A 22194-nucleotide genomic window follows, 5' to 3' on the forward strand; every position below is an offset into this window, starting at 1 on the left:
AATCTAACGTGACTGTTGAGTCTGGGTTTGAAATCTCCATCTCAGTTTGGTCAGGCTGCAGTACAAAGGAACAAAGAGGAAGAGGATGCTGCAAAAATGTAATTTCTTCTGATCCAGTTAAATGGTAGTAAGAAGTAGGTCAGACTGCAGTCGTGGCATTTTCAAGGTCAGTAATTATTATTATCTGTCATAGGTATCTTTTAGGTGCACAGCTTTTGCCATAGGGAACAGACCGCAGGCCCAGCAGCGAATGCAAGAACTACCCCTGGTTCTCAGGGCCATCACTTCTGACCTATGCAGCTGAGAGGTACAGCCCACTTTCAAACACAGTAAAGCACAACACAAACACACCAGTAAGCAGTAGGTGAAATAATTAATGCAGGCAAATTCAGCTCGTGTTTCTTATCAGTTCCTATTTATAGAAGTATGACAGTCGAGGGAGAAAACAACTGCTTTGAAGAAACTGAATGGCTTTAACAACTGAGGCATTTTTCATAGGTCTTTTAGGGTGTTATTTCCTCTGGCTCAAGAATGAACATAATCATGGCACTGACAGACAGATCTGTTCTGAACAGCCACTGACTGCAGCTCTACTCACTCTGCCTACACGCAACAGTGACTCCAACATGAGCGTTGTGGAACAACTGTATGGCTTTCACTAGCAACTGGGTGGAAAAAAAGAGGAAAAGAAAAACCCTAAAAGCCCCCCAGGTTTCCACATTTCTAAGAATGTAGCCTACTTATGATACAAGATCTATATCTTATTTCAATTTACATTTCTACAGTTTTCCAATTTGGAACAGAAACATGATTTAAGCAGAAGTTATTCTTTTGCATGACAAACAGCCTAGTATGAATCTGAGTCAGAACGACAGCCTTCGCCTTCCCACACTGCACTCTGAGGATGAAGTGGCCTCACTGATGGTATATTTTTGATGTCCAGCCTTCATTTGAGGCACTAGTAACAACAGTAAACGCAACTCTCAACTTTCCTTCAAATAAAATGACAGTAGGCAAGTTATTTTTAAAGCATATAAAGCAAGCTGTAACACTTTTTATTAAATATGACCTCTGTGAGTTGAAACTCACAAAGACGCTTGACATTGCAACCTCTTACCTGTGGATGATTCTTCCAAACCTCATAGACAACCCTCAGAACATGGAGTTTCCCCTCATCACTTTCAGCAAGCGTTTTAAAGACTTCATGAAACCTTTTAATAGATGCAAGTAGTCAGTGGAGGGGTTGGGATCAGGTCAAAAGAGCAGCAGATACAAGGCAAGTGGTTTAGATTGACAAAAAGAGAATTTTCTGACTATCTGCAGCAATTCTTGAATAACTATTCCCTAGAAAATATAACCATTCTGAGCTAAAATAGGCTACAAAGACTTGACAGCTCCTAAAAGCAACTTAGTGGTAGCCCAGCTTCAGGGAGCAGGTTCACATTTCTCATACTCCTAAAAGCAGGAGGCACTTTCATGCTTCGTGTGCTTATCTGTACACAGCTGGAGCAAAATTTGCTGCCTTTTGAGCCTTGGACCTTCCTCTTGATATGTGTTTCCATACCTTTAGACCTTTATCCAATCTGCCTCTTTTTGAAGGAAATGCTGCTAAAAGCTTCTATTTTAGCAGAGTTAGGGTGCCTGCTACACAGCTTTCACAATCCAGCTTATTGTAATGTTAACTATAAAGTGTTAAGAGGCTCTTTTTGATCTCATGGCAGCCACTGTTGGTGCGCAGCAGTGAAAATACCACGGCTCAAAGTATTCCCATCACCCTGCCTCTTGTACTTCTGACTGCAGGTTACTACCAACAGCTTCTTATCAGCCTTGCCTCTATGAAGCTCCCAGGTGTGTGTTTTTGTAGAAGCTTTATATATCTTTAAGGACAGACAGAAAAATTAAGATGCGACTACCTTTCATGTATCAAGACCACATAAGAGCAACTCCAAAACAGAGAGGATTAAAAATTAGTTATTTTATCTCATTTTTGCTAAACAAGGTGCAGCAAATTCTTTGAAAGTTCAAATGTTTTTTTAAGGGATGCACTCTGAAGTATTTTAGAATGGATTTTACTGTGCTTTGGTAGATAAAAGAAGATTACAGCAGACGGCTTTGAAGTTTCATGTTTCCTTTTTTAATTTTTACAGATGCCACTGCTCTAGAGTTGCATCATAGTGCAGGGTATTGCAGTGGGAGTGACCCAGTCATTCAAATGTAAGAAGAAACCCTTGTTCCTCACCATAATCAGCACATGTGTAATTCTAAAATGAAGTAGTGTTCAAAACCTGTCTCATTTGTTTGATTTACATCATATGCCTGTAACATACAAACTTGTTAATTCAATTCACATATATTACCTAGTGTTTACACTATTAGTCCTTCAGTACATAGTGTCATTAGTTCTCCTAATTGTACTGCATTGTGGAGCACCTAAAACACTGCTGAAGCAGCTCAGTCAAGTTCTTTTATCATGCATTTCACCGTCAGAATGAAACAACTCTACAGGATCCAAAATAACAGACATATTCCACTTACTTTGCCAGGGCACTGAAGGAATGGCTGAAAGACTTTGCAGCTAGATGGAGCAGGGTCTGAACAAAGACTTCTATTTTCAGAGGGTTGAAGGTAAATCCTTCATCTGCAAGTTATTTAAAATTGAAACTGTAAGTACTTCAAGTAGAGCATGTAAGCTCCTCGTAAAACTGCAGAGATAACTTAAGGTTTTAACTCATTTCACAAAATAGAGTTTCATCAACAGGGTTTTGCAAGGCTGAGCAGGGAGCTAGTAAAGACTTTCCAAAATACACAGATCTTCAGGCTCCCATTTTGCTATGGGTAAAACATGCAGAACGAATTCCAGGTCAGTGAAGAAGTCGTAAGAGACAGCCATCCTGCCAACACGTAACAGCACTGACAGATGGTAGCAGAGGTACGCACCAAGCCGGAGGCTTGGCAGGCCATAAAGAAGGGAGTGTGGATGAGGAGAGGGGAAGTCAGGCATGATTAGGGTGCAGAGGCTGGCTCTTTATGACATGGGAGAAGGGTCCAGGACACATGCACAGCAGAGATGGCTCCTAGGGGTGAATGGCGTGAAGTCCCCTCCTGTAGCTGCAGCTACCTGCAGCTGAAGACAGGAAGGAGGGAGGAGCTCTCATCACTGTGTGACGCATAAAGCAAGTAAGGAAACGACAGTGGATCCAGAGCAAACACAGATTGCTAGTGCTCTCTGCTTGTGTAACAGAACACTTGCAAATATTACAGAAACATTCAAGCCATCTCCATCATAAAGATCGCTTCTTAATTCTCTGTCTCACATTCCTTCTCACCCCCTAAAACACATAGGCTTTAGGAATCAATCAGTGCTGTCTGTGGGTGCAAAGCTAAAAGGAATGAGAGTGGAGGCCCATCGTGGGTTTGTACCTAAATAAGACTACATCTTATCTGCCATGGGACTGCACTGAGGGGAGGGAAGGTCTCAGGGCACAGACACTGGATCTCAGGGGTGAGGGTAACAGCATGAACTATGTTCTGCTGCTGCAGACAACAGAAATGCTGAATTATTTCATGCCGATCTCAAGAAAACACACCTCATACACCAGGCCATCACTGCTAAGAGGAAACAGGCCTGCCTCTGCATGTTAAGGTATTTATAAAAAAACCCAACAATGGTGCATCATTTCAATTTACTGATCAATTGAAACCAATTATTAAGAGAACAAGTATACAGTTCTGCTAACAACCACACTCACAGATGCAAAGGATTGCAGATCGGTCTACGCACAAGTGGAATTACAGCCTGCCAAAGCCTACCATCATGTATCTTACCATCATCATCATCCTGGTTTGGATTAGGCACATCCTTTAAAATGCTGAAGATTTCATCATTACTGGCCTTATTTTTAATTGCGATTGTTAAACACAGTGCCACAGTGTATCCAGGAAGAGACCCTAACAAAAGCAAAGAGGTAAAAAATACATAGAAGTGAGTATTTTTAATGTTTGTCTCTCAGAGAAACAAGTACACTTCCCAAATACACCTAGCACTAGCTATTTCAAGTATCACCGTCCATATCACTATTCCATAAAACTGCTCAACACGTTTCCTGCTCTCCACGTTAAATTCAAAACTTTCAGTAGAAACTTTAAAGCTGAGGTCAGATAATCACTCTCCTGTCTAAAGCTCTACTTCAGCTTCCACTGCTTTCCTAAAAATACAACACTTCCTTGTTTTTCCTTACTGTATCTTTGATGATGACATTTTTATGCTTAGCATTGTCTCTGTACTGAGCAATAAAAGGAATAATAAGGTATCTCTCTACCTCAATTGTCACTTCATCTACTGCCTGTGTATGCTTCATTAAATCAAATTTACTGCTGAAGTCTTCTACTGTTTCATCAAGTTCAAAAAAGAAACCCAGATTATCACTTCATATGCTGACTTTTGCATAGTATTGTGCCCAAATAAGGGAAATAGACTAGTCTTCCAGTGTCAGACTTGCAGTAAGTGATGCTGCACAATACCACTGTAACCTCAGCAAGAGTAGTTTAACATATCCGAATTTTCTTCATAGAAAAGAAAGGTTATGCTGCAGAGATCCACGCTTAATATATATATTCATTGCTCACACAAAACATTTACCCATGTGAAAGTCATGCATAATTATTTCACCTGAATTCTTCTTTACAAAGACAACAAATACTAGGACCTAGTGTGCTCCCTTGCTCTGAAACACAACTTTCTTCAACTTCAACCCTCAGTAACTTCAATACTTACGATTACTTTCATCCCCATATTTGTAAATGCACACTGGATTAGCAGGACTGAGGACAGAAAAACTTGCAGGAACAATGTCTATTATTCGTTGATGGTAGGAGAGTCTAGAAATACCAAGTTTCAAAGCAGTAGAATTAAAATGGGAGTAATACCAGGAGTAGTTCTAAAGCAACTGCTTTATAGTGGTTTTCTCATATTTAACTTGCATTGAACAAAGGTCAGAACATTTATTCATCACAATAGTAGTTTCTGCTGGGTAGCAAGAGCTAAGTCAACCAAACTTACTAGTGGATGCTTTTCATTTAAACAACTTGATGTTAGAGTTTCATCGTCACAGGATTAATTTAGCGTGTGAAAAGACTGACACCCTGGTAGAACATTTTATGCAAAAGCCCAAGATGTGCTGCAGAACTAAGACACTGGTATTCAAAGCTGAAAAGGATTACTAAACTGGATGTCTTCATTTTACTTTCCAGCTTATTTCACTCCCACAAAGGTTTAATTTTGCTACCAGAGTTTTCATTGAAATCGAAGAATGCCACAGAAAAATTGCATTTGTTTTGCAGCACAATACTTTCACACTTCCTGTACTGAATTCACCCAAAACCATGTGAATGTCTTCATGTAGGATGCTGAACAACAAAGACTTTTTGCTTTTTGTCTCTCTTCTATCCTGAGAAGTCTAGCCCTGGTTGTGTACTCTTGTTGGGTTTGAGGGTTTTGTTTGTATGGTTGGTTGTTTAAAGACAATGAACATCAGAGGCACCTAGAATAATTAAGATTACATTCTCAGTTGTTGGTGTAACTACCAGTTCCCTCTTTTCCATGAATGCTGAATGCTTTCCAGGAATACTGCCTACTCTATTTCTTTCCATGCCTATGGTGACACGTCTTTTTGTAACTACAGGTGTGTACACCTAGGATACATATCTCACTACTATCTGCTCCACCTCTTCCTCCATCTCTCTGAAGTAGCCTTCTCAGCATCCCACAGCAGGTAGAACAGATTAAAATCTTACAAACCACAGACTCATCTCTTCACTGCAAATGAATTTAAGAACAGATATACCTAAGACAAGAGTAAAGTTAAAAGGAATCTGACAGTATCTAGAGGGGAAGATCAAACTTTGCCTTGAATGCAGCTATCAGAAGTTACTTACCGCATGCACTTTTCCAAAACCTCTTTCACAAATTTGGGTTTAGGCTTTTCAAGGTCCTGAGTAAGACAATCTGACCTATTAAAGGGCAGAACATGATTGCTTTTAGCAAAAGAATTTGTGTTTTAGTCTGTTTGACTTGGTCTAGCAGGTAGAAAACAATCACAATCTAACAGGCTGGAGAGCCTGACAGTTTTACAGTGTAGGTAGTTTTAAGACAATGAGGTCAGTTTATCCCTATTTGCTTACTGACCATTAGCATTCTTGGAATCTCTGTGATATATTTTCAAGTAGCTTCCCTTCCCCCACCAGATTAAAAATAATCTGTCCTTAAAGCTAGCTGTAAGGTACCTTGTTCATCCCTCACAGGCATTTTGATTTTCTGGATGATTTCAGATAAAGAAAAGTCTCAAATACAGTCAACTGCAAGATTTGTGAGAAATGATAGCTTGTGAGATCAACCCACAGAAGCACTGCCATCAAGGAACAACATCCAGGTAAAATAAAACTAGGTCTGTGAAAACTGCTGCCTGGTCAGTCAACATGGATATGTAAGATGGCACTTAACTTCACATGAGGGCAACAACTTAAGTGAAGCCACAAAAACCTATCACAAGAAGGACTTTTTGCCTCTCCACAAGGGCACTTGGGCAGAGCTGCTGTGGAAAGTATGTCTGGTAGCAGGATAAGTTACTGTAGGGAGGATTTAATCCTGAGGTGATCTCTTGCTACATGGGAGCCTGGAATGGAAAGCTCAGGGGAACCTGTGGTTAGAGTCCAGGGAGCTCCTGCTAGGCGTGCAAGTTCAATATTCAGCAGGGTAAGCAGGGGCAGCACTGGCAGAACTTCAGGCACTGGGATTTGGCAGGAGGGAAATCCATCACAAGGTCTCAAGGATAAAGGTTATAACAAAAGGTTTAGGGTATGACAGAGGGAAACATCACAGAATGAATACATGGTAACAAAGAATCAGAGCAAACCATTAAAGTAAACTGGGGAGTAATTTTGGAAAATTTGCTAGCAACTGTCTAAGGGTGCAGAAGAAGTAAAGCACATTTCCACTTCCCCTGTTTAGGGAACACTTATACTGTCTTGAGATTTGTCACGAAGTTCACCAGGGACCATACAGTGACTAAAGAGATTATCAAAATAATCTGCCAGCGAGTGGTGGTGAACAGATTAAGCCAGATCCCTGAAGAGCTGGAGGAAGACAATTAACAGGGCCACTCTGCTGTGACACTCCTGGGTTACATTTGAAATGTTAAGGTTTTGGCAATATCTGGTTCAAATCAAAAGGAGAGAAACTTACCAATCTTCCCAGCTCCAACGGAACTGGAAGTTGCTCAAGTGGTGAGAAAACCAGTTAATAAATCTTTATTAAAAGAAAAAGAAAGCTCCGTTAAATGCTGTAACTGCAGGAAAACTCAGTTGTGATTTTCTTATAAATGCACTCTACTTTTCAAAGGGAAGCTTAAGATCTAAAGCTGGTATAGCATTAAACAGGCATTTATATTGACAGATGTAAAACACTGAGTTCAGAGAGCTCGGAAACAGCTTTTATGGACATCCAGGCAGCCTATCATGTTCTGTTGTTTCATACAAAGAGATGACCTATTAAACCATGTAAACTAACTGTCAACATGCAACTTTCACATTTTTATGAGTAATCAGCAGTGCTCCATACAGCATTAGCTCCACTTCCAAACTGCCTCCCAGACCACGAGGGAGCAGAGTAATACTAGATAGCAGAGTACCACACAACTATGTACATGGAGAAGTTGTTACCAATCTGTACAGACAGCTAGACTTGTGACCTCCGGAGAGGCAAGCAGTCAGTGCTCCACCTTCTCTTCAGACTGCTCCAAGCCAGAGCTCAGAAACCATTTTCAAGAGCACTGAAAAGTATTAACAAGGATTTCTGACTAGGCTTGCCACAGCCTCTTCACTTCTCCTGTACACTGAATATTGAGGACTATTTTCCATCGTACCCACAAAACACCTACCTGTCCACACATGTTGTATTCATTGAATCCAAACGCATGTAGAGCATTTCCGTGGCTTGTGCAAGCTGAAAGTTTGTTATTAAGGTTAACAGAAAAGCACTAGGTAAGTTAGACATCATTCCTTTCAGGTTTTCAACAGAACATCATAACCTTCTGTACTGAAAGGTTCCCTGGGTCTACTCCAAAAATCAGGTCTATCACAGTAAATCCACAGTGGGGTGTGGGGGTGTGTGGAAAGAAAATGAGACATATAGAGCAAGTTATTTCTACCCTCTAATCCCAGTCTGGTTTTCTTCCATTATTGCAATGAGACTGTTGGCTTCTTCCATAGAAAGCCAGAATTTGTATCACACAAACAGAACTGCACTGTTATGAACAGACACTGATCCCCTTATGAAGTGCTTCTGCAGTCTCACCAGTCCAGCTTCACAGGCTGCTGTTGATGCTTATCCACAAACTCTGATCATCACTGAAGGCTTGAGAAAAACATGTCTACACTGACTTGACCCACCAAGGGCTTTATCCCTCTTACAGCATCCCTATCAACATAAAAAACGTGGGATGTCCACCCAATTCTAGAAACAGATTTAGCCCTAAACACTGAGATTCTGTGATTTGCAAACAGCGAGTGGCACCATGAAGTAAAATGAAAATCTGGACAAGAAATTGCCAGTAGATAGGCATCTGTTACCATCCTCCACTCTCACAGTCTGTAGCTTGATCTAAACTGATGATCGAACATGATCTAAAATGGCAGCAAAGTAGGGGCAATGTAATACCCAGAATTAGCTGGAAGTCATGCCTCCTTCCTCAGCATTTAGCCACCCTGTCTGAGCTGACATATGATTATTGACCTTTTGAATGCTCCTAGTGGGAGCACTGAGTGGGAACTCAGGCAAGTTCCTTTAAATCATCAGCTACACTTCCTACTAAAAAAAGAGTGGGCACACTCAAACAGTTACTAGAACAAAAAAACCCCAAACCCAGTCTGTCACATTCCTTCCTTCTCTGCCTTTAATGTATCTATGACCATGCCACACATTGTCCAGACCTATACAGTTGCAGTGACAAACATGAGTATTCCATTTTATTCCTTCACCAAGACAGCCCTTCTTGGGAAAGGCAGAGGAAATACCAGAACACTGTCCAGAAAGCTGAAGTCCATCTTACTTGGCAAACCTAGGTCTGAGCCATGCTGTTCTTTCATGTGAGTGCTACAGGCAAAGTATCACACAGCTGCTGTAAAATGCTAATACCACCAGTACTTACTGCTATCCCACCATCTACCAAACAAACTAATTTATAAACGCTCTCCAGCAGTGAAGAAAGGATACAACTTGTGGTAAAGAGCCAGGCTGAAGTTTGCAGAGTTCAATCAGGAGTGTTGTGTACATGACTTCAATGTGTGGTGGAGACGGAAGCTGGAACAACTCTGCAAAGATGACCTGTGGGAGAGGAGGGCACGGGATCAGAGCACAACCTGCCGTGGCCTGCGCAGCCCCTGCGTCAAACTGCGGCCATCGGGCTCAAACAGTTACAGACCCACAAAGGCTCATATTAAATCTGTCAAATGCTAAGTTCTGGGAAAAAGAGAAACTTCTAAAGGTACTGGCAACCCTAAATTGTACCTATACAGTCCACCCTAATTGCCCTTATCATCTCATACTAACATAACACCAGCATTATCACCTATTATGTCTAAAAACTACACCACCTAACTGTAGAAATGAGCATAGTCATCACCTGATCTACTGCAGTGCTACCACATGACCTGAGAAAAGCAGAAATAATCAGATCCTGTTAAATAATAAATGCAAATATTAAACATACTAAGTGAAGCCTATTAAAAGCAACAGTTAATACAATTTAAAAAATCATGCCTAGTACCCCATGGCAAATAATCCTTTAAGAAAATTGAACACAATCCTGCAGTCAGCATTCATGTTTGTTTTCAAGTCTGCCTATAGTAACAGCATGTCAATCACTGTACAAGATTAATCTCTAAATTTCTGTTGATTTTGCAGCCCATTCTCCACTAGGTTTAAATTACATCAAAGGGATGATTGTAGTTGGTCAACTTCCTCTCTAACTTTAAAGCTTCTGAATAAACACAGAAGAATAGAACCTTAAATAAGTAAGCTTCAGACAATCTTACTAGTGCACAAAATGAAGATCCATTCACAGACTCAAAAAAGAGCACATGAAAACACACTGACTAGAACTTCTTATTCTAAGGAGGGACTTCAAAGTATGAAGAGACTGTAAGGAGCTGGGGACCCTTTCCTTGACAGTATGATTTGGACATTTTGTTAAGACAGATATGGCAAAAAAGATAGGGGAGGGCCAATGTCAGGAAGAAAACCGCTCCTTTTCTCAAGATAGGAAGTAACAACTGGATGATCAGTCAGTATTTGGAATGTTCAACACATGTTCATTACAAAGTGTTCAGATTAAGTGCTTCAGAATGGCATATGAAGATGAGGACATCGATGATGTGAAGGTTCGAACTCTGCTGAGCGTAAGTAAGCTGTACCAAAAGCTTTAGTAGCACAAGAGAGCACAGCTGCCCAGCAAGCCAACAATGCTGCCCACAAACTCTCTGTTCTCAGAAACACCCACATATGTGTCTGTAAGCAGCTACTGAGAGCAAGGTGATGGATGCATTTCAGTGTTCTGCAGAGATTCCAGGTAGCAATCTGTGCTTGGCTTGACAAACCGTGATATGGAACCACAGGGACCTCAGAAATAGGCATACTTGGGAAGGTACCAACATCCGTTTTCAGGCTACATGTACTTCTGCCTAACTGTAATATTCAAAAACGTGAACAACACTGTATTTGTTAGATAGTATTATTTATATTATTTCTAAAGTTACACAACTTACTCAAAACAAGTTAGTGAAAGTACACAGAATAATATGTTAATCTGTTGTTGACAGCAACATATCTCCAGCTTGGCTGATAAGAGTGACCTTCCCAGGGAATCGTGGTATAAAGAATTCAAAACAGGCCTGGGAACTGCACGTGGAGCCTCGGAAACTCCCAAGCACGGTTAAAGGAACCAATCCAACTTTCTTATCTTCTACAAGATTACTTCTTCTCACAATTAGCTCTGAAATTCCTACTTACAGTTACTTCTTCATAAGTCCTCTATATGACAAGTTACCGTTATTACTGAAATCTCCTAATGCCCCTCAGGTTTTGATGGAAATTAATGAAGTTTTTCCCAGCTCTGCATCCTGAAAACAGACCCCTGAAAAGAGGCAGCAAATCTATGCTGCTCTTTTAATACACAGTATAGTTATTTACATTTCTCTATTATGGAAGATGCCCCAGAGGAAATAGACCACCATTTCACTACAAGTTCTTTCCAGGGCCAGTAGAACAGGGTAATTTATCAGATCCAAACATAAAACCATGCAGAATGGCCGAGTCCTGCAGGAGATCACCTTGCCAAAACCCCCCTGCCTAAGGCAGGGTCACTTACAGCAGGGTGACCAGGACCGTGTCCTGTCAGGTTTTAAACTTCTCCAAGGACAGAAAATCCACAACTTTTCTGGGCAAAACTCTTCAAGTGCTCAATCCCTTTAAAAAAATCTTTTTTTTTTTTTTTACTATTTAAATGGAGTTTCCTGTATTTCAGTTTGTCTTGCATTTTAATCTATTTTTTAAACTAAAAGTGACACAAATGTAGCCATCCCTTACACTATATGATTAGAAACATTACATATAAAATTTTAAAGCATCACCACCTGCATTATTAGTGCACTCAGAAATGTTGGTACTTGACCATAGCTCCCATATACCAATTTAAAATGAAAACAAAAAGCACAAAACTAACACACAACTGTATACAAGCTGCTCATTTAAAAGCCACTGGTTGAATTCAACCAGGTTCTGGTTGACTCCTAAATCAAAGTGTAATTTAACAGACCTATCAATGAAGTAATTGGGCTATGTTACTAATGAAACAACAGAGCTAGAAAAGAGGTAGCCTATAAAATCCATACCTCTACTATATGGTAGTTCAAGGGGATCTTGTTATTTCCTGGATAGCTCAACAGCTGTGCAGCACTGCAAAACCATAGACACATTTAGTTCAGAACATAACACATCAAATATGATGTAAAGATCAAGGAACAAAGTTACAGAAAATGCTCGGTTCTTGGCAAGAGTTCACACAAAAGCAGCACAAAGTAATAAACCTTCTGAAGTCTGTCTATCAATCCACAGAACACTTAACACAGAAACAGTACAAGAACACACCAGTGTTGCCTACACTAAGGTTTGTAATGATGTATTTTATATCTATGTAGTTGCAACACTTGAGCACTATGCTGCTACACAAAATAGTTGTGCATAAATAGTCACAGTGATCTGTAATTCTGGTATGAGTGTATGGAAAGGGAAAAAACCAACCCAAGCAACAGATGTTCAGAAAGACTTGAAAGCACAATTAAACTAATGGGTTATATAAGACATTCTCAGGCTTCAAATGCTTCAACTTTTAATCAGCTCATTATCACCTATTGTTATTACAAAGCAAGTTTTACGTCCTTGATTTTATTTCCACCTCTCTGGCAAATCTTGTCTTTTACCTTCCCCTGAGAATTTCTATCCCAGTAACTGCAACAACACTGAATTTGTAGTTTCTGCTGAATCAAAAAGCTGCAACCAAAAAGCTTCATCACTTGCCATCACCAAAACCCTGTTTCTACCCATTTTTCATGCTACAAAAGACTGGTGGTTTCGTTTGGAAGTATGACACAGCCAATTATCTGTGGCAAACTATCTCAGCTCTCAATTACCCACAGCAGACAGTGCTCAGGCAGAAACGAAGAGAAGCGCCCTGACTGCTTCCTGGCACAGCTGAATTCTAACTAATGAAATCTGCTGGCCCTGCAAGGGCTTCCCAGAGCACTCAATTACCTCTGCCAGGTAATCCCAAAGAGAGGGCTGCAAGAAGGAGGAACAGAGAGCAAAACTCTGTTCATAAACACCAGTGCAGATGAACCAGCTCAAGGCTCACCGTGTCCCTATCAGCTGCTTTGAAATTCCAGGAACCAGAACACAACCACACTCTTCACAGTGCTCCTCCGAAAAATGAGGTGTGTCTGCATCTATTTTGCAGCATTTCCTGCATTATCAGCAACTTCCCAAGGAGCCACCATCCCCCTGATCACACAAACTTTCCATTTTCTGGATATTACAGATCTATGGTATTCAAGGCAACCGTTTTAATATAGTTAAATGTAGAAAATCAAGTTCATCAAACACTCCAGGAAACGTTTAATCTCAAACTCTTGCCCATACACCAGCACAGTTCTTTGCACGTCCCTGATGGCACTGAAGCCATGGCAGCATGTAAAAAGCAGCAGGGCCCCACAGTGCTAAGCTCTTCCTACCATGTCTTTCTCTCTTTCCAGTGGGATTTGATGATGCAGTGAAGGTTCTCTTCTATTACAAATCGTTCAACAGAGTGGCTGCCAGGCATGACAGGGCCCTGGTAAAAAAGAATTAAGACTCATGAATGATCACTGCTAATGCAGTGGTACTACAGATAGCAAGCTATCCTACAAACATTTACAAGTGGAAAAGCAATAGTCCACATAAACACACAGACATCTCAGCTGCCCTGTGTCCTTCAGGACTGAGAAGCTCGTGACACAGCTCTACACAAACCTCCAACTGATGTTTAAAACAAAATGGATACTACGACTCATTACAAAGAGAAACGGAAACAATATTAGAGAACACAATTGTAAGCTTATCAAGCATCTGCTTTGTCCTTTGCTCTGTGGAGCCACCAGCCAGGCTAACGCCATGCAGCCTGGAGGGGAAAAAAAAAAAAAAATCATTAAAAAATCATAGCTGAGCTGTAATGCAATAAAGAAAGTCACTAATGGTGAGAATACGGCAGAAATAACAGAGAGTCATGGCCCTGTTCACTGTGAAAACCAGGACTCAGAAAATGGAGGTGAAAGGCAGCAGACTTAAAAAAAGGGAAGTATGAAAGCACTTGGTGAAGGCAGTATTTTCCTATCCCTATACATTTTTGTCTATGTATCTGCTGTTCACCAGTGCTGGAGGAAGGCTGTTGAGATAAATGTATCTTTCACTTGCTCCCATGAAGTACTCCTTTGTGCCACAATATCCATCAATGAGTGCTAACAGAGGAAAAAGCAGCAGTCTTTAAACATTACAATAAATACCTAGCCTGGGAAAAGGCTCAAGTCACTGGCTTTACAGAAGGCAAGTTTAACTCCATGAATGTAGTTTTATTAGAGTCATTAAGAGAATTCAACCACAACTGTCATTCTAAACGAAAGTATCACAGTATCTCACTCACTGAATTCTGATCACCACAGATTTGCATTGTTCAGTAATTTGGTCACTTGGTTCATTTCTGTGTCAGTACCAAAGCAGAACCACCCCTGGTCTTCATATCACTCACTATCGTCGGGAGAGGGGGCATCACATTATGACCAGTATCCCCTCAGGAATCTAACTGTGAAATCTGCCCACCACCCCCCACGGCAATCGCATACCTCAGGGTCATCTGTGTAGTCAAACATCCTAAAGATAACCCTTGGCATGGGGTAGACCGAGTCTTCGGTGTGAGGCGGAGGAGTGAAGGGCGGCAGATTGTGTTGCAGCGCTTCACAGAGAATGCTGTCAAACGCCAAGTAGGGCCTCAGAATGTGCCGCTCTTGCCAACGGTCTTTTTTCAACTTCTGAATCTGAGACCACAGGCAGTCTAAATACTGAAGGGGGGAAAAGGGAGAAACGTCAGAGGTGCTGAAGCCTGTAACAAAGCTGGCAGCAGTAACGATCAGAAGCGTGCTTCTTGAATTCCACATTCCCTTCAGAAGAGAACAGTTTCTTAAACCACCCATTCAGTAACTCAATGAAGAATTTGGTAATTCTAAACGTCAGAGCTGCCACTAATTCCACACAACATTGTGTCGGTAAAATTTAACTGCTGGCAGGTTTTTAAACACCATCAGGCAGCCCAGGAGTCCAAGCATGATGACCACCCTTCGAATCTGCCAGCGCCACTACAGCAGTGAACATTATTGCCTCAGTCACTGCTCACTGGTGGTATTAAAACAGACATTACAATTGGGGGAGTACCATGCTGCTCCCAGAGCAACCACAACTACCGGCTACCGCATCCTCCAGACACGTACAGTGCCATCAAACATTGCATTTGCCATGGTTTTCGACACAACTGTGAGTGCCACCTCCCAGAGATGGCACAGGGAGCTGTACAACTGGCAGCAGGCTTGATTTTTTAAATCATTCTCTTGCTAAAAACAGTCCAAGCACTCTGGAGACCTGTGGCCTTAGTGAACACAAGTCTCAAGTTATAACTGGTGCAAAAAATGTCTCTATAAGGGAAACGCTTTGCACTTAGTGAAATTACCACGCTGCAGATCAGGAACAAAATTAGTTAATAGCACCTGAAGCAAACAGTCATGTTTACAGTACTCTGGGTTATACATGGTCTCAAACACACTCTACTAATCACTCCCCTACTGGACTACGTAGGGAAATTCAAATGTTGGGCAGGCAGAATGTTCATACTGACAAATCAACTGGAATCAGACAGACTGCCTTTCCAAATGAGCATTAACAAGATAATTGTTAACACCATGACTCCATCAAAAAAGTGAACAAAATGTGAGAGACACATTCCAAAACTCATCAAAGATCAATTTAGACCTCATTTTCCAGCTAAGTTTGTCCTCAAGCTTAGTGGAAACAAGAGTACCCGAAAAAGCAAGTTTCAACCCAAACTAGCTGGATGCCACCTTCCCTCTCAGTATTTTTGGCTTAATTGTGAAAGATGGCACTATAACTGCCACATACAGTTTCTACTTCGTTGTTTAACACTTCCAAGAGCTGAGAAAGCAAAGCCACTACAAGAGTTTCCTTCTTGCAGAGGGAAAACGTCAAGGGGTAAGGAATTACACCCTGCTTCTCACATGAAGCCCTGTACCTGCAATGCCAAATCAAATACAATTTACAACCATTCCTCACTTTATAACATTTCCTCAGGAGCCTGTCAGCAAACAGCAAAACACTCCCCTACTCAATCCACATAACCTTTTATGTAGGCCCAAGACTTGCAAGAGAATTCTTCATGTAGAACATCTTAGAACCAATGACAAACAGGAGACAATTCAAAGCATTACTACTTTCAGATCTGCCTTTTAATTTCATCATAAAAGAAAACCTTCCTAAAAACAGCTTTTAAAGCACTCAGAGAATGCAATGAAAAGTCCACTCACTTCTTCCTGTGGATGTGGCTTATCAGCAGTCCAAACTTGTAGCATGGGTACATGAATCTTCTGGCGGCGTCTGTTTACACAGGAAAGAAAACTTGAGTTTTAAAAGGTGAATTTAGGGCAGCATTTTTTTTCTTATTGAAAGTGTACTACTATTTGATCTCCACAGCTGGTGAAAGCGCAGAATCTTTAAGGCTGGAAAAGACCTCTAGTATCACAAAGTCCAACAGCCCATCCAATACCACTTTGTCAACTGAAAAATGTCCTGGAGTGTATCTACACAGCTTTTGAATGCCTCTAGCAATGGTGACTACACAACTTCCCTGAAAAGCCTGTTCCAATGCCTGACCTCCCTTTTCAGTGAAGACATTTTTACAAATGTCCAATCTAAACCTCACCTAATGTAACATGAGGCCATTTCCTCTCATCCTATCACTTGGTACTTGTGAGAAGAGCCCCACCCCACCTCACTACAACCCCTTTAAGGTAGTTGTAGAGAGCAGTACATCTACAGTACTTAAAAACCAGGTTTGTGATTACTTAAAATATATCTATTCTCTTATCTCGATGACAATGTCAGCTTGAAGCACATACAATCCTACTACAGAGCACAGAAGTAACAACCTATCAGCATTCACAGCCTGTAACACTTGTGGCTGCTCCACAGGAGCAGAACAAGACCTTCATCATACCCTAGAACTAGGCAGGACAATGATACTTTCAAATTAAAAACCCTGTACCTCCAGCTATTCCATCTGCACAGTTCTTTCCCTCATGCTCTGAATAGTTCAGTCCTAAGATTTCAGCATACTTTTAATTGAGCAACAATCAAAGCTACTAATCCACAGGTGAACAGATACCAGCAGGAGTATTTTAACAGGTTGCTACTCACTTCAAATAGCTTTCTGTCTGAGACAAGAGACGATCCATTTCTGCATCCTTTTTCTCATATAATTCCTTACCAACCCAAGGCAAAGATGACAGAAACACAAAGATGTACCAGTCACATCGCACCTATGGAACAGAAATTTACTGAAATCTAAGCACATGGGTAAATTAAAATACAAAAATATTTTAAAACTTAAATTAATACATTAGCAAAACCATAATTTTGGGAGGATGTACAGACTGGCAGCTAGAGATTGGATTGGCAAGCCAAGAAAAAATACACTCTTCCTTGAAATATCATTTTAACTTGAACCATGACAAGCAGACTTAAAAAATGGTATCACTTTCACAGCCCTTCTGGAGATTATTGATACAGCAGAACAAGTCAGGCACATGCACCTGCCGAAATAAAGTAAAATGAATCCATTTCAGCTACCTCACTATAAAGGTCCTTACTTTTTTCACTGCATGCAGGTATTTTTTAACTGCCACGGGCTCCTTTGATTTGTGCCAAGGACACTGAACACGACAGTACATTTGGTTTGCTATCTCCAAACCTTGCCCGTTATAAGCTCAAGCACAGAAGCAACAGCACAGAAAAATTGTGAAAACAGCACTAGAGGAGGTTACAGGTCTTTTGCTTACTTGTGGGACATCTTCCTCCTGTGTCACGCTCACAAAATTCTCAAACATAGCTACCATTGAAGGTGCAGCTATTACGTGACAATTCACAAGGTCAGATAGAAATCGAACCTAAAGAGAGACAATTTTTTTTTTTTTAAATTAGTACTTTTAAAAACTGAGTGGAGGAGAACAAATAAACATTAAACAACAACAAATATCAATAAAAGTGCAATATTCATCCAGTACTGTGAAGGCAGAAATACTGCATGTTGTACAGACCCACCCTTTAACCCTGGGAAGTGAGTACCATAAGCACTGCCTAGCACATCCTTCATCATAATGTCTGCAGTCTGTTTCACTGCAGTAACGTTGCAAGGATAGTATTTCTAATTAAGGAATAGTAGGAAATGCCAGAACATATTCAAAGATATGCAAACTGGTACTAGAAAAAAGAATCCTAGTGCTCCTGTCTTTTCTAAACTGTATCAGATCACTAAAATTCCCGAGATGGAAGTAAAAAACCTAAAAAGCTAAGATGGATTGACTCGCTGCCTCACGAGCCCAGATGTGCATCAGAAAACAGCAGCACTCAATCCGTATGCCACCACACACAATTAATTCCTGTAATTATTTATTCATAAATACAGGCAGTTTCACAGAGATAAGCCAATGTGAAAACAAGTGGTACTTCCAGGTTTCAGAAATGTGACAGACTGATGACGTGCTGGGAATCAAATGGCCTTACTTGCCTAGCAAGCAAAGAAACCCAAAAAGGTCTCCATGGCAGGAATAAACTGCCAGGAATGGCAATTTGGGTAGAAAACACACAGGGCAGGGCAGTGCCCCTTTTTTACCTCCCCTCTCTTTTGACTGGTATCCTGCCTCTGGAATTAAACAAGGTCCTTGCAGGAACCAGGTCTCCCAGCATCACCACAATCTTAACAGACAATAGAGGTAAATCTTACAAATTTTTTTCTTAAAAGCTCATTTTTTCTTAAGGGCACATTCACAAAATGCAGTTAAAAATCCCCGACAACCAACACACCTATTTTAATCTGAAGACAAGATAGATTACTGGGGAGAAGTCTTAGGAAAGAAATCTGGGCTAAGCAGATAGTCCAGTACTCAAAGAGCAACTGCAACACAGAAAAGTTCCAAATTCTTACTTTCCAAATATTCATTGCTCTGATAAATCTGAGGAAAGATTTCTACAGCTTCTCCCTCAGTTGTTACTCTAACAAGTCATCTGTGTATGAGCATGACCAGAGAAGGTAAAGCTGAAGGCAAGGGACAGCATGTTCAGAGTTTCTAATCAGCCAGTGTCCCACCATTGCACAGCAGTTGCTTGACATGATACACAGAAATACTAGAGTCTTAATTTTCATCAGTGGGCTTCAAAATAAGCTGGGGACCTTGGCACTGGGCTTGAAAAATCAGACACTGCTGAAGTCCCAATACCTTTTTGCAGATGACATCTATAAGCAGCAAGAGCTAAGCAAATGGTTTCAGAGACACACAGCAGTTAAAACTGCCTGCTTGATCTTCATCCCTCGTTAGCAGAATGAAAACACAGGCCTGGTAACAGCCATCAAATACTGCTTTTAAGAGCCATTTTCCTTTCCATTTTTTCCACGTCAGCCACAAGAACATCATGCTCCTCTGAGCACGATAAAAGCCCATGACTTTGATTTATCTTTTACATTTGACTGTAGAGCAGGTAGGGGGGAAGAACCTCTGCTTATTGCAAATTAATTTGTCACTGGGAAAACACACAGTTGGAAGTCAATTTTGCAACTGTAATATGACTTCTCTCCCCTGAGGGAGGAAACAGTTCCCACGTAACACACATTTCCTCTTGGTCTCTCTACAGCACAGTTCAGAGTGAAGCCAGAAAAGACTAATACCCACTGCAAGGCCCAGCTCTTCTGGATCAAAAGGTGAAAGAAGGAAGATAGAAACAGGATGAGGAAAAACATATAAACCAACCAAACAAAAAAAAAACAACCCACTTACTAAATGCACAGCTTCATTATACATATTGACTTTCAGACATTCTTTCAGCTGACGAATCATGGCTTCTACAAATTCCCCACCAAAATTGTAGTTCCTGGCATTCAGCAACCCAACTAGTGTCGTGTAAACAGTAAGCTTTTCTGGTAAGAGACGTGCACTGACACAGAAAAAGAAACACGGTGTTAGTTGTTTATTCATCATGTCCCAATTGGCAACTGTACAGCATCTCAGAATCTGCTTATTGTAAGTTAAACTTGTCTCACTAAGAAACACAAAAAAGTGCTAGTGTGATCTTACAGTTCAATCCCATGGTTAATATTTACTTTACATTAGCAAACATTGCTATATAACAGATCTAAAGGATCTGCAAAACCATAGCATAAGCTAGGGCTGGAACGCTCTCCCACTTCATCACACTCTCCTTTGTAGTTCTGTTACCTACTACCACAGATCCTGCACAATCCCCCACTCACACACCACTCAACAACCCTGACAACCTGGCACCTCCGCTCCTACAATACACTAGAGAGAGGAAGGAGCCACTGGAGAGCTTGCTTGCAGCTCTTCATGTTCCCAGCTCACCTCCTCTTGAGGATGTGCTAATGAAGACACGAGCATCTTGTTGCTGGAGAAGAAGACCAGGCAACAAGAAAACAGCACAGACTGTAAAACTAAATAAGGGTTAGCAGCCAACAGGTTTGATGCTCTCAAGCATTCCTTTGGGAAACAGGATACTGCCCAGCATCACTGCGTTCTTGCTGCTACTGAAGAGCAGCTCTACGCTATAAAGAGCACTCAGGAACTAAAGCTGTTCTTGGCACTTCAACTACTTAGACACTAAACTTATGCACAGAGAAGAAAGCACCTCCCAGATTCCCAGACCTCCTACATACGTACACAGTACATAGTATTCTTAGTATCTTGCTTTTGTAATTTGGCAGATCAGCTTCCAAAACACCAGCTAGGCCCTCCAAGTTGCTCTCCAGAGAAGAATTACTCTAAAATAGAAAATATTAGAAAAGGTTTCATCATCAAACAGGCAATATCAAAACCAGCCCCCTTGACTTCCATGTGAAAAACCAGGGAGACGAGCAAGAGCATCTTTTTCTGTCCCCTCCTTTTTCAGGGACATGATTCAGTTCCGTTAGCAGTAAGGAACCATTTTCCCCTTGCCTGAAAGAACAAGCAGCTCCCTCAGAAGAGTTGGACTTGATCATCCACCTCCCCAACAAGGAACTTTGGTGCTCCCCTGGGATGCAATATCTAACACAGCCTCAGGGACATCTTGGTAAGGTGATTAAGCCTTGATTAGTGATACAGTATGAAATAAAATACCTTTGCGACGTATTTTTCAGCACACCATCACTTTTATCCTTATCCTTTTATCCCCCCCCCCCCCCACTTTCTATTAGACTCAAATCCTGTCAGGACTTGAAACTTGTGCCACAGGCAGACCAAGTTAACTCCTCCATTTCCTCGGCAGACAGGAACCAGCAATCATCTGCCGGTGCAAGGCAGCAACTACTCTCTGGCCGTTTGTCCCTGGCTGGAAAAAAGGAACACTACTGTTCTGGCACACACCCAGCCACCTTTGAGAGAGCTGACAACTTTCCTGCTGCCCCCAGCACTAGAAGGAGCCTTTCGCGCGGTTTCTAACCCAGGCGCAGCGTGCTGCAAGGGAGAAACCCCACAGAGCCTCCCCGAGCTGCCGCCCGGGGCCGTGCCCGCCGGGACGGGGCCGTGCCCGCCGGGACGCGGCCGGCCTACCTTCTCTCCCACTCTGCAGATGAGGGACTCGAGCCTCTCCTCGATCTCCGACGGCTCAGACGTCCTCCGCCTCTTGTGGGGCTGCCCTGCTCCAAGACAGCGAGCACACAGCGTTACGGCCGGAGACCCTCGCACCCCCCTCACTCACACACACACACACAATCGCCACAGCCCGCTCCCCCGCCCACACCCCCCTCTCCGCCGCGGGACGGCCCGGCCTGCGCCCCCCACCCCCTGGAAGGCCGCCGGTGGGGACGCGTGGGTGGGAAGCGGCCGGCGGGAGGGGGGCCGAGGCGCTCACCGTCGCTGTCGTCGCTGTGCCGCCGCCGCGACATGGCGGGAGGCGAGGGGAGGCGGGCGCGCCGGGCCGCCTGGCGCGGGCCAGAGCGCAGCGCAGTCCAGAGCCCACCCGCCCCCAACGCAGCCCGGATCCGACCCCCCACCCGCGCCCGGCCCGACGCAGTCCCACTTCCGGTACAAAGACCGCGCGGCGCCCCTCGGCCCGCCGCTCTACCCCTGCACGCGGCGCGCACAGGACTTCCGGGGCGTGGGGCCGGGCGGCGCGGGGAGGGTTGGGGGTGGCTGGGAAAAGAAGCGAGCTCCGCCCTCCCCTCCCGAGCTCTGCCCTCCACCCCCCCCCCGCTCCGCCCTCCCCCCTCCCCTTCCCTCCCCTTCCTC

At 42.4% G+C, this 22194-nt stretch overlaps 1 protein-coding gene across 3 annotated transcripts in view; it reads right to left on the reverse strand.

Annotated features, from left to right (window-relative positions):
• The window catches only part of NCBP1 (nuclear cap binding protein subunit 1), a gene marked incomplete at its 5' end in the record, with an annotated part of 28833 nt that extends 6982 nt beyond the window's left edge, over window positions 1-21851 (reverse strand). The window contains 18 exons of one of the 3 annotated variants that reach the window (XM_084278061.1): window positions 1118-1211; window positions 2536-2638; window positions 3826-3948; window positions 4775-4878; window positions 5935-6009; window positions 7241-7303; window positions 7935-7999; window positions 9269-9379; window positions 11944-12007; window positions 13339-13436; window positions 14482-14697; window positions 16228-16297; window positions 17117-17238; window positions 17758-17865; window positions 19750-19906; window positions 20647-20747; window positions 21517-21602; window positions 21818-21851. In XM_084278061.1, the coding sequence (XP_084134187.1) occupies window positions 1118-1211; window positions 2536-2638; window positions 3826-3948; window positions 4775-4878; window positions 5935-6009; window positions 7241-7303; window positions 7935-7999; window positions 9269-9379; window positions 11944-12007; window positions 13339-13436; window positions 14482-14697; window positions 16228-16297; window positions 17117-17238; window positions 17758-17865; window positions 19750-19906; window positions 20647-20747; window positions 21517-21602; window positions 21818-21851 (1794 nt within the window). Of the gene's footprint in view, window positions 1-1117; window positions 1212-2535; window positions 2639-3825; window positions 3949-4774; window positions 4879-5934; window positions 6010-7240; window positions 7304-7934; window positions 8000-9268; window positions 9380-11943; window positions 12008-13338; window positions 13437-14481; window positions 14698-16227; window positions 16298-17116; window positions 17239-17757; window positions 17866-19749; window positions 19907-20646; window positions 20748-21516; window positions 21606-21817 lie in introns of those variants that run through there. The other 2 variants (XM_084278060.1, XM_084278062.1) reach the window with 2 other exon arrangements.
• Between the last annotated feature and the right edge of the window lie 343 nt (window positions 21852-22194).

The sequence above is a fragment of the Gallinula chloropus genome, assembly GCF_964237585.1.
Source record: "Gallinula chloropus genome assembly, chromosome: Z".
In the NCBI taxonomy this organism is placed as follows: Eukaryota; Metazoa; Chordata; class Aves; order Gruiformes; family Rallidae; genus Gallinula; species Gallinula chloropus.